At 43.8% G+C, this 12,529-nt stretch overlaps 1 protein-coding gene across 1 annotated transcript in view; it reads right to left on the bottom strand.

Annotated features, from left to right (window-relative positions):
- MAML2 (mastermind like transcriptional coactivator 2) overlaps positions 1-12,529 on the bottom strand; it is a 361,538-nt gene that overhangs the window by 117,861 nt on the left and 231,148 nt on the right. Inside the window, exon 2 of the mRNA XM_082661014.1 lies at positions 2,013-3,527. Coding sequence (XP_082517140.1) covers positions 2,013-3,527 — 1,515 coding nt within the window. The remainder of the gene's footprint in view (positions 1-2,012; positions 3,528-12,529) is intronic.

Below are 12,529 nucleotides of genomic sequence, written 5' to 3'. Positions count from 1 at the left end.
CCTCAAGTCTGAAAGTACAACCTTCAAAGGAGACCATCAGAATCCTGGCTCTGCTACTTATTATCTGTGTAACTTTGGAAAAGTCATTTTAACTTCTCTGTGCCTCATTTGCCTCACCTATAAAATGAGAATAATGGTAATTAGTTTATATGGGTAAAATGAGATACCACAATCAAGGGGGGAAGAGGTCATGCCAGTTACAGAGTAAATACTCAATAAATGCTAACTTCTACTAATATCTCATTATTTATGGTCATTTTTATGGTCAGAAGTCCGGGCCCAGGAAAGGTAAATCGCTACCCACTCACCATATTGCTGGACAGAACTAAAGATTGTTCTCTTTTATTCCTCTAGTACTGCTTGTGAAAAAATTTGAGACTCACTCCAACGGGCTTCCTACATAAAAGTAATGCATGTTGAAAAATATTCTGATATCATGTATGGTCCTTTCCATGATAATCACAATAATAGCCAACTTTATTCTAGACCCCCGCCTGAGAGATACATCACTTACTCTCCCCAAATCCTATCATCCTCATTTACAGGTGAGGAAACTGAGGCTTAGAGAGGCTCACTGATTCGCTGGAGGTCACACAGCTAGAATGTCAGAGTTAGAATTTAAACCCAGGTTCACCCACAGCAAAGTGGCTACACAGAATATTAGAAAGTAGTTCCACAATACTGTTTGCTTTTAAACGATCCCCAAATTACCCATGCTAAAAATGGAACTTTGTAATATACACATGACTCTACTCCAAGTCCATTCTTCATAATCTACGATTTAGAAAAACACACTTCGTAAGTGGTTAAGAGCCGAAAGTTTACTTGGGACACAGCTCTTGAATCCTAGTTGAGTCTAGTTTTCTCCTGGCATATATCTAAGGCAAAGGTTAGCTTGGCCACAGTCTGTGGTGCTGGTGGCATTCTTTTCTGGGCAGTAGCCATACAAACTACTCTAGGAATGTGATTGGAACAAGGCTCTGTGCCGTCATACTGTCCTGACACATTGTTTTGACAGGTAACGTGCTGTCTTTGTGCTTGCACGCTAACGCAGATCTGTCAAGTTACATGCACAAAGCAACATTCAGCCTTCCTGCCTGCCTTCCCTCACTTATTCCAGGAAGAATTTTTCCTTGCAAGTTCCCTGGGGATCGGCACTGATTCACCAGTGTGTGTTCTGGAGACACAGGGCTATCTCTTCATATGATTCCTGTTTGGGGCAGAATAAAACCTCTGCTTTATGTTAACCACAGGATATAAGGTAACCACAGATTTTTTTCTGTTGGTAGTCATGACAATTTCATGCTTTAACACTTAATTCACACATTACCTTCTCCGGCAGCCTTTCCTGATTTCCCCTTGCTCAGTAGATACCCAAGCTTTGTGCTCCATGTCCTTATCCTTTCCATTCAGTATTAAAATGATAGTTTTTAAAGCCTGTCGACCTCTCCAGACTGTACTTGCAGACAGAGAACATGTCTTATTTAAGGTGGATACTCAACCTTCATGCACCAGCATGGAATCACAGCAGGGTCCATTATGATGGGTTGGGCGTTTAGACGTTTCAGTTGGTTGGTGTGGGTGGAGGTTTGTCATTAAACACTCTTAAGATCATGTCTGGCCTTATTTCAATACTCAGCACAATCACAACATCATGCATGCGGTAGGTACTCAGGGCATGCATGCCGACTTAATGACTGATTTATTGACTGAACAAATTAACTGACAACTGGACTTGTCACTAAAGGCATGGATTCTAAGGCAACATTCTTAATAGGCAAGAGCCTTTGATCACAACAGACCCCAATGACAGTGATGCTCTACAAGGAAGATGCTCTTGCCTCCAGATGCCTCAAGTGAACCTTCATGAGGTCTTCAGAGGCATCTGTCAGCACCATGGCTGTCTTTGTGGTCTTGATTCTGTCCCAGTGCAAACATAATGGTAACCAAAGCAACGGGACCAAGCTGAATGGTGTCTGGGTACTCTGCGTTGGGAGGAGCACAGCCCTTACCTGTCTGTGTTGTGGGGAGACTTGGTACCCCAGTCCTGTGATGGGCTGACTCTGCATCTTCTGCAGCAGGATCTTTTGCTGAAGTGGTAACGGCGACCTCAGCAAAGGCTGGCTCGAGAGGGGCTGGGTGGGCTGAGCTGCTGGCTGCTGCTGCGGCTGCTGCTGCTGCGGCTGCGGCTGCGGCTGTGCCTGCGGCTGCGGCTGCGGCTGCGGCTGCTGTTGCTGCTGCTGCTGCGGCTGAGCTGAAATCGCGCTCTGCTGCGGCTGTGGCTGCGGCTGGGTATAATGCAGGAGAGGAGGCTTGCTCTGGGGAGGCAAAACGGAAGGCATCTGCTGGTTGGCTTGATCTGAGTTAAAATGAAACAAAGGCTTGGTGCTGCCATGTCGGGGCTCCATGGCTGTGTGTGGGTTGTTCATGAAACTCCGACTAAGATCCTGAGGCTTCTGCTGCAGGAGCACGTCCAGAGGCCCTCCCTGGGCCGAGGGGCTGGCCTTGTACATGTAGTTCGCCATGACCTTCGACTGGCTGCCACCGCCCACGACCCCCGGCATGGGGGAGCTCTGGGGGCTGAATGGCTGCTGGCCAAAAGAGGGGCTGGGGATTTTCTCCTGCCCAAATGGACCTGGGGAGGGCCCCGCCGAAGAGGGCAAGCCTGGCCAGCTGGTCGGCTGGTGCTGCTGCATCCGGACGTGCTGCTGACGATTAGCGGCGATCTGTTTGAGCTGCTGGGCGTGGGATACTTCCTGCCAGCTCGGCAGGGCCCGGCTTGCTCCTGAGGCCGTCTGGGGCTGAGCCTGGCTCTGAGGGACCGAAGGGATCGGGGAGGAAGCGGAGAGGGCCGAGGTGGCCATGGAGAACGCAGGACCGGCGGATGAGGGCCTCAGCTGAGGAGAGCCCGAGGGGCCCTGGGTCAGGCCGGGTGAGTATTCACTTTTGATCACCGTCTTCTCCATGGGCAAGGACGGCCGGGGAGTGCTCCTCTGGCTTTGCTGACCCAAGTCGATGTTAAACGGGTCGTCCTGCTTTATGGTGGCGTTGATCATGTTCTCAAGCTCAAGGTCACTCATGGGAGGCACAGATATATTGGTCAGTTCATTGAACAGTTCCTGCAGCTCGGGATCCATCAGCTGCTCTCCGGGGTCATCTCCGTACCTGTTAGAAAAAATATTCTCCTGGGTCATTTGACCGTCCACGTGCTTGCTGCAAGAGAGAGTCTCTCCCGGTTCCTTCTTCACTTCCTTTAAGCCCATGTTGAACATACCATTTCCAGGAGAATGTGTGTGGGCTGGCAGCGTGGCAGTCTTTCTCAGGGGTGCTTGGCTCATGGGCAAGGTCCCTGACATCATATGACTTTGTCCATTATTTACTTGGAGGCCCCCTTGTCCTGCAGTGAGGTTTTCCCCAACACGAATTCTTTTGATATCAAGGAATGAGTTGTCGACAAAGCCATTAGGCCTCTTGCTGTTGGCAGGGGACAGGTTAACTATCTGTTTTCTTTTCAAGGAACCCTGGAGCTGAAAGACAGAGGGGGAATAAGAAAACAAAACATGAGATATTTTTCAAGATGCGTTTAGTCAAAAGAGACAGAATATTTGAATGTTTTTTCCATTTACACATAGGAGGAGGCACAAATGAAGCCCAGTTTGGAATATAATGAAACTTACAGTAGCACAAACAGAGCAAAATGTTTCTGGAGGAGCAGGTCAGTGAGGGGTGACAGGTCATAGAGGTTCCCATGATTGGTACGTTGGCCGATGGATGAAGAATCCTTCACGTGTCATGGGGAGTTATTGATAATGATTATGATTAATCAGCAAAGTGGTGTTGTTTTCTGGAACAGGCCAAACTATTCCACATGCACGCACACATAACCCACATGGCCACAGGCCACTGGACTGAATACAATTTTGACCAAGATGGGAAACACTGTAGAGTCTAAAGCTGAGACCCAGTTTCCAGTTTCTTTTTCACAGATTCAACCCATCATCACTCTTATCCTCTAAGTAAGTAATCAGAATAGTTGTCGTGTCGAAGGAGGTAGTCTCTCTGTTGTTTAACTATTTTTCTTCCTATGATTCTGCAGCTTGCATTTGAGCCCCTGTAGCAATACTGGGTGGCTGCGCAGAAGTTATGAGGTCATCATTTATCAAATGAGCCACTCTAAGCACAGATTTTCCGGGGGATTCATTTTTTATCTGGCCCGTCTCGAAATCTCTTAGCCAAAACCAAGGTGTAGAGAGGGAGTACCGCATAGTGGTTAAGAACGCAGGCTCTGGAACTGGCTAAGCGGCGCTCAAATTCCAATCTGTCACTGAGTGCTAAGTGATCCTGGCTCTGGACTTATCTGAGCCTCAATTTCCTTACCTGGAAAATGGGGACGACAGCATTTAACTCATAGGAAGACATGAGACATGTAAACGTTTAGCACAGGGTTTACTGAAGTAAGAACTCAATGAAGTTTAGTTTATAAAAAAATATGGCTTACTACCTTCTCAAAGAGGAGCATCTCTCTAAACAGCAACAGTAACAACAAAATATTAAAGTACTTCAATCACTCACTCAGTGATAAGACTGTATTCTATTAACTTCAGACATTATATATAGAGATTTAAGGACCATACAGTCACACCAGTAAATTAATAAGAAACATAAAACATGCACCATTGATCTTGAGATCCTTGTTGCTTTGCCTCTAAAGTGAGAGACTATATCTAGCAAAGGGTGGCTTTCCCAGTGCAGCTGACCCACTTCAATTATTTAATGTTCGCTCAAGATAATTGCAAATTACTGAGGCAGAAGGACACTTCCCAGATATAAAATTCTATCACTTCTCCTGTCCTCCCTTTTCTCTTACCATCACTCCCCCACCCTCCTGAAGATTTCTAGGTAACCTAATTAGAAAATGAAATTAACGTAACTGAGCACCTATTATATGCCAAGTACTTTAAATATGGTTATTTTATTTTCCTTAGTCTTTACAACAAAGACTTTACAACAAAGACAAAGTCTTTACAATATCCATTAGATATGCGTTATTTTATAGATAAGGAAACCAAGGCTCAGGGAGGCTAAATAACTTGCCCAGTATAAGTGGTAGACCTGGGCTTTAACTCAAGTTCTGCATAGTTCTAAAGCCTGTGTCACTTCCACTATATGATGCTGGAGTCACCTTGTTCAGGGCTAGGGTCTGCCTTGCACGAAGAGGGAGGGGGTAGTGAGCACAGAGATATCCTGGATCTCTCATCACATGATGAGGAATCAGGGAATGGCGGGGATGCAATCTAGGGCTGAATGTGAACAGTATGTTTCTTGTCATGTAGTTCCTCGATACCTGTTTCAGTAATCCATTACCTGTGGGTTTGCCCCCTCACAAGTGTGTATAGTTATGGTCGATGTACCATGCTGGTGTAACCAATGTTTACCTTTTACCATTGCTAATGGGCAATCAGAAAAAGGAACCTGACCCAAGCTGGGCCAATCATTCCTTCCATGAGAATTGTGAAATCGGAGAAAGTGAGACCAGGCTCTCTTTGGGTAGCTGCACAGTCATTTATAAAACTTGTGAAGTGTTGTTCCACTAAGCCAACCACAGCCATAGAGGAAGTAAGTCTGTGGAAAAAGAGGGAATGATGCAGAGAGGAAGGACACAAATTTTGATAGCATTTGAGGGCCTGATTTCAATCTTAGGCCAGCTCTGCCTCTCTCTTTGTTTTCCTTGATACACTATGGAATCTTTACAATAAAGTCTCCTTGTTGCTTAAGCTAATGTGAGTTGAGCTTCTGTTACTTTCAACCAAGAGCCCTAACTAAATCCCATGAGATTTAACATTTGGTGATGAGCAGTTTGCAGCAAGGAATAGGGTACCCTTTGTACCTGGCTGTGAAGCTTTTGTTCCCTCATCTTTGCTGTCTCTCCATGTTTCCCTGACTCCTAATCTTGTCTATTCACTGATATAGGCCAACATCATCACAGAACACTGTCAGCCATCATTGCATTTGGCACAAACTGAAAGTGGTTACCGTCTGTCCACAGGCGGTCAGGAAGAGCACAGACCAAAGAGGGTCAGCTGTGTTACCTTAAGAGAGGCCACGCTGATTTATTTCAGCATGTTACATTTTGAAGGTTTTTTCCACAACTGGTAAAGAAAAAACAAAGGAAAACATTCTTTTTCCAGGTTTGGGTTATTGCCTTTGATTTATTTTCCACTGCTTTGAAAAAACCTGTTCTGCCAGATTCTCTACTGCTCAGGCCACTCCCTGGGCAGTTCAGTACATACTCTGGGAAGCAGCTCCAGGACTTTCTCTAAGCCACCAGGGTTGGAGATGGAGTAATAGAATTAGCGGTGGTGGTAGCAGTAATAGTAGTAGTAGTAATAATAATAGTAGTAACAACAACAACAAAGTCATTTATTGAGGGCTTGGGTGCTAGCCATTGAGCTAAGCTTTTTGTATGGATAGTCGCATCTAATTCTCACAGAACAACTCTAAGAATCCTCGCAACAACAACTCTATAAGGTTGATACTATTTCTACCCTCTCCCCTCCCTTTTAGCGATGAGAAAATTGAGGTTGGGAGACTGAGGAACTCTTCAAGGTCACACAAACACTAAGCAATAAAGCCCGGCTTTATTTACCAAACCAAGGATTCCCACTGTTGAGCCTGTGCTGGGGAGTAAATGGTACCCCAGGCCCTGACAGAGATAAGTAACTGGTGCCCACACGCAGGTATTGAGGAAGCTGGCCCAGGATCTAGTCCTGATTCTGGCATTACTTGCTTTGCTATTTCAGGAAGTTATTTCTCTTCTGTGGACCACAGTTCCCTCCTTTATAAATAGGATTATCTCTGAGAACACTTTCCTGCCTGAACCCAGAAAATAATAGACAATGAGGGAGTGAGAAGTGTTTTATAGGCATATGTATCATGGTGTAAAGTCACCACCAAGCATAGGTGGATGGATGACTTAAGGTGGGAAACAGAAGTCCTTCTCAGTGACACATGGAAGACATCCCCATGGTTAAAAAGATTCCATTAGGACTTCATCAGGCATGATATTTACCAAGAGAATTTTGGGGATAGTCTATGTCCTGCCTTGTAGAAGCTTCTAATCAAAGTTATGTCACCAAGGCCCAATGAATGCACAAAAGTAGAGGCACAATACAATCTCAGTGATTCTCAAAGTTCAATCTTTGCTCTGAAGTATTTTCTTTGCTGGACTAAAATGTATGGCTTTCAATTGTGGTATAGAGTCTCAAAAATTTCTGTGACAAAATGGAAATACTGTATTCTAGAAGGAGAGAGAGAACACAGAGAGTCATATCATGAATACCTCAGTGAGAAATAGTTTATCAGAAAATTCAATGCCACCTTATCAGGCCAGGAATCGTCCTAAGGGAATGAGACTCAGTCAGAGGAATGAAGACATGGGTTTACATCAAGAAAGATGGCAGCTGGTTTAGGGAAGTTGGGAGCTCCACAGTGTAGACCTTCCAGGTGGCTGGGGAAGACGGGATGGGGGCAGGTAGAAGTATAAGGGCAGGGTATACCCTGAAAGCCAGAGGGGACAAATAGTTTCCAGAAAGCAGTTAATAACACTGAAAGGGTAGAGGAAAGAATCTCCAGAACAAATCTCTCACCAGGGCTGACTTATCCATTAGGCTGGGTAGGCACAGTGCCCAGGGCCTACAGTAGTCTTAGGGGCCCATGAAAATATAATTTAATTTAGTATGGAAGAAAAATTGAACTTTTAGGTTGAGGAAATGTTTTAATATATATAGTAATATATTTATCTTGATGTCAACACAGTCATAAAATACAATTTTAAAAGTTTTTATAAGGAAGAAGGGGCCCTCAAAAGCAAGAGGTCCCCCAAAGGCTCTCACTTCAGAACTACTATGTATTGACTACTTAATTTAAGACAGGTGCTCTTAAAGCAAGTGTTGTGTAGAGTCCCATTTAATCTTCTCACAGCTCTCTGAACATGTATCCTGATCTTCATTTTCACGTGAAGAAATTGCAGCTTCTGACTTTAAGATTGCATAGTGCATGATACGGAAGCAGGCTGGCAACCCGAGTCCGGTTCCGAAGGCCTCCTCCTGAATCACTTACTACACTGCTTGCTTTCCTTTGGCCTTCAATTTGCCACGTGCCAACACTGTTCTCAACACAGTGGACACAGAGAGCCAAGGTAGAAGAATAACAGAATGAAGATGTATGGCATGCACAGGGCAAGGGTAAGGGCATTCAGGACTCATAGAGATGGATGGCAGGAGAGGATGGTGACATCATTGGTTGGAGGTTGATGGTGAAAGCTCAGGACATCACTCTCGAGGCTCCAACAGAAGAAAGGGAAGAGACAAAGGGTCACTTGGTCATTCAAAAAGATTTATTGATCATCCAGAGAGGGTTCTGTGCAATGATCCCTGGCATGAGAGAAATGCAGATGACTAAGCTCATGGCAGCATGTAAAGGCTTCAAATGAGTGCTACATTTCAATATTTATACTTTTTCTCGATGGACTGAGAGGCACATTTTGTTTTGTACAATAAACCTGCTCCCCAAAATTATTATATTTAATTTGTGAGATTATGCATACAATATCACCCTTTCACTAGCCATCCAAGAAAAGGGCTTCTTTTGGGAAGGATTTCAACACAGCAAGTCTCGTCTGGCTTGCATATGACACAGGAATCAGTGTATTTCCCTTCGCTGAGACCCAGCAGACTGTTTCCTTTTACTCTCATCCTTGTTCTGACTCTTCTCCTTGAACACCTCTGTGCTATTTGAGGCCTGCGGTCTCTACTGGGGGAAGGGGTAGGCCTGCTCAGGGCAGGGCCCAGACACAGTGGCCTGCCTGCCCCAAGGGCTGCAAATGGAGGTGCCGAGAAGCATATGGACAAGGAAAATCCAATACACAGTGGCATCAGGGCTGCAGTCCCCTGGTAAACTCTCCTTTTTCAACAGCTGTGCTTTACTCTTCCAAAGGACTAGAAGCACAAACTTCCTGGAGGGATTTAAGAACGCCATTATTGCACAATCCTCTGGTTTCTGTTTCTTTCCCTGCCCCCATCCCTTTCCACAAATAAATGCATTCTTTGTCTCCTGTGCTGCCCTAGAAACAGGGAATATGCCACACAAAGGTAACAATTCAGTCCATAGGTCACATTTTTTTTTCCTCAAGAAGATTTCTGTCTTTCTCAAAAAGAAATAAACACGAGAACCAAATTTACCTCTGCTTAGATACTTAAGGGAATATCTTGGTCCCATCCTCTGTAAGCTTTCCTCAGGCCATTTTACTCATGGCTGATTAGAGATAGGGTTCAGAATAGTTAATATGAGAAAGAGATCAACTCCCCCAATAATTTATGACTCGATTTGATTCTTGAAGTAAAAATGTTTGGGATCCTGAAACAGCAAATTCCAGCTCATCACAGTACTTGAAAGTAAGAGTGATTCTTCCCTGGCTCTCCTGCCCCCAAACAAACTAGATGGAGTTATAAGGCTTTTGCTGAAGACATCAAAAAGCTCCTACTTCTTATTTAGCCCTTGTAGAGTTCAGAGCTTCTCCGTAGTGCTTCCCTGTATTGCAAGGTATTGTTTTATGTCCATATAGTAATTAGATTTGCCCAGCTAGATTTTAAGGTCTTTGAGCTTGGGCACTGTGTCTTATACTTGACTGGCTCCTTTTAGTACTAACCACAATGCTGGGTACATTACAGGTGTTCAAATAGTAGCTTGTTGGATGATCTCAGTACTTGAGAAGCTGGACCCTTCTAACAACCGAGCAGTAAAGCAATGGTAAGAAGAAGGCTGTGGTAAATATCTTCATATCCAATTCACAAGCAGTTTAATGGTTCCACTAGAGTTTTGCTTGAGTGATCACTTTCTTATGAACCCTGAAGTCAAGGAATGAGAAGCTTGAGAACTGAAACAACGTTGTCATCCATGTAAACCAAACGTGAAGGTGTGTGTGAAGTTTTGTGATGGATTCCAGGTGGTGCTGAGCCTCCTGGGGTGCAATTCTAAGCCCCACCTTGACTCAATGTCCCATGTAAATGATACTTCCTGTATAATTTTTAGGAACTTCCATTTTTATTCCTTCAGAATAAAGTGTGATTTTTAATTTAATTTAATTTTATTATTTTTTTGGTGGAAGGTGTTGGGGAAGGCATGTTAGATCTATCTGGAAACTTTGTCCCATAACTTTGTTCCATAAGGTCTGGACTCTGAGAAATGTGACCACTTAAGTCAATAAAATAGCTATGTTTTTAATGAAACCAAAGATAAAGTTTTATATAGAATCCAGAGCGCTGCAAATTCAGGATCTTTGTAGAGAAAACAAGTCAACACACTGTCCTTCTAAAGACACTACATGCCAAAGAGTCCCACATTCAGAACTTCTTTAGTGCCTCTCTGCCCCCTTCTTATTGTTCATGGCTGCTTGTAGAAGAGTAACCAGAAGAGATGGAAATTGCCTCAGAAACACACTCCTCATTGCAGGGCAGAGTGAGGACGTCTCATTACAGCATTTTCTCAGTTTGCACACTTCTAGCCCTTCCCCTTGGAGAATGTTCCAAGTTTATCATCAACTCACAAAACATTCACTGAGGGAAGAGGGATGAGAACCCATGCAACACTGTCTCAGAGTGGTAGTTATACATACATATATATAGATTCTTTTTCAGAGTCTTTTCCATTACAGGTTATTACAAGGTATTGAATATAGTTCCCTGTGCTATACAGTAGGTCCTTGTTGTTTATGTATTTTACATATAGTAGTGTATATCTGTTAATCTCAGACTCCTAATTTATCCCTCCCCTCTTCCCCTTTGGTAACCATGAGTTTGTTTTCTATGTCTGTGAGTCTATTTCTGTTTTGTAAATAAGTTCCTTTGTATCATTTTTTTAGATTCCACATATAAGTACTATCATATATTTTACACATCCTGTTTTATCAAGATGAATGGGAGGCTGCGGGATCTCCAAGGAACATGGAATTGAGCTGCTAGTAAACCTGGGATGTGAATGCTACTTCCCTCCTCTTCACTGAGCTTGAACCAGTCACTGTCCTCCCTGTAGGATGGGGTTTTAGGGGGGTTAGGAACCATGTAAGTAAAGCACCAGCAGCATTCCCAGCTCAGGGCAGCGCTCCATCCCTGGTGGCTCTTTTTCAGTAGAAGAGGCAGAACTTGAGTCTGAGCCTGTGTGAGGCTTCCTGCTGTCCTGACTGTTACATGCCAGCATGTGCTAGACAAAGGCAAACTGAAGACAACAAAACGAGCCTTTCCTCATCTGTAAAATGGCATCTGTTTACTCATTCATTCAACAGATATTTATTTAGCACCAAGTATATATTCTGTGAGGCTGTCGATGTCTTAGCGTTGTTGTGAGGACCAAGTAGCTAGAGCACATAAAGAGCCTGCAAAATTTGGTCTTAGAACATAGTGCTCAGTAAATGTGAGAATTGATAAAAACAAACAAAAAGGAGTGTACCAGTCTGTCTGGAAATAAAACGAAAAGGAACAGTGCAATGTGATGGTTGCTATGCCGAGGTGTGTATGGGATTAGCTGTGGAGGAGAGTGGCCTTTGTCTGGAAAGATAGGAAAGGAATCCCTCTCCCTTCCAAGGAAATACACCCCCAAATATGCAAATGATAAGATTGTTTTATGATATTCAGCTACACTGCTAGTGACAGTGTAACAAAACTTGTTGTCTAACAACAGGGGAATGTTGAAATTAAATTAGAAAATTCAAGGTAGAAGTACTTTGCCATATTGTCTACTAGCTTAACCAGTGTCATTCTAGATCCACTTAGTGGTAACCAGTGTGATTATCCTGATGACTGTCTCCTTGGTCTTCCTGACTAGTTGCTACAATCATCATAAAGCAGGGGCTGGTGGGGCCACCTTTCAGAGATGGACCCTCTGTGTTTAATAGAAAATGAACAGAATATTCTATAAAAGCTTGAAAAACCCAACCACTTTGTGCATGAAATACTTTAATCATGACTCACTTTTTGCCCAAAATATATCGAAGCAAATCCCCCAAAAATGCTATGTCTAAAATGTTGGCAATTCTCTGGAAATCTCTAAATGTCCTCCTCAGCAGAATGTACAATGTATTAAGTACCATTAATCAAGTGGCTTCTCTCTCGTCCTTAGCTGGAGGGCCCAGTCTAAAAGCTTTCATTCTAAGGGGCCTAGCTCAAGGTCAGTGTATCTCCTCTGTGAGGCCTTGCCCTCCTACTTTCCCTCATGTTCTTTCTTCCTGCTTTAATGATTTTAGCACTTTCTGTCTAATATTGTCTTTGGTAAGTGATTCAGGTCTGTGAGTTTTTCACTTCAGTGTGATTCCAAGGAGTCAGTGGAAGAGAGAGTACTTGTGCATCTCATGTGTTCACACAAGCTCAGTCCAGCACTAGCTCGCTGACTGGAGGATGATTTGACTTACTGGGCAGCCAGTGGTCTTGGAATGTTAGATGAACCAGTTTATGGGACGTCTATGATTCTCTGCCATTGG

The sequence above is a fragment of the Grampus griseus genome (assembly GCF_964374135.1).
Source record: "Grampus griseus genome assembly, chromosome: 8".
Lineage (NCBI taxonomy): Eukaryota > Metazoa > Chordata > Mammalia > Artiodactyla > Delphinidae > Grampus > Grampus griseus.
Note: the sequence above shows the minus strand (reverse complement) of the source record. Positions and strands in the feature narration are given on the sequence as shown.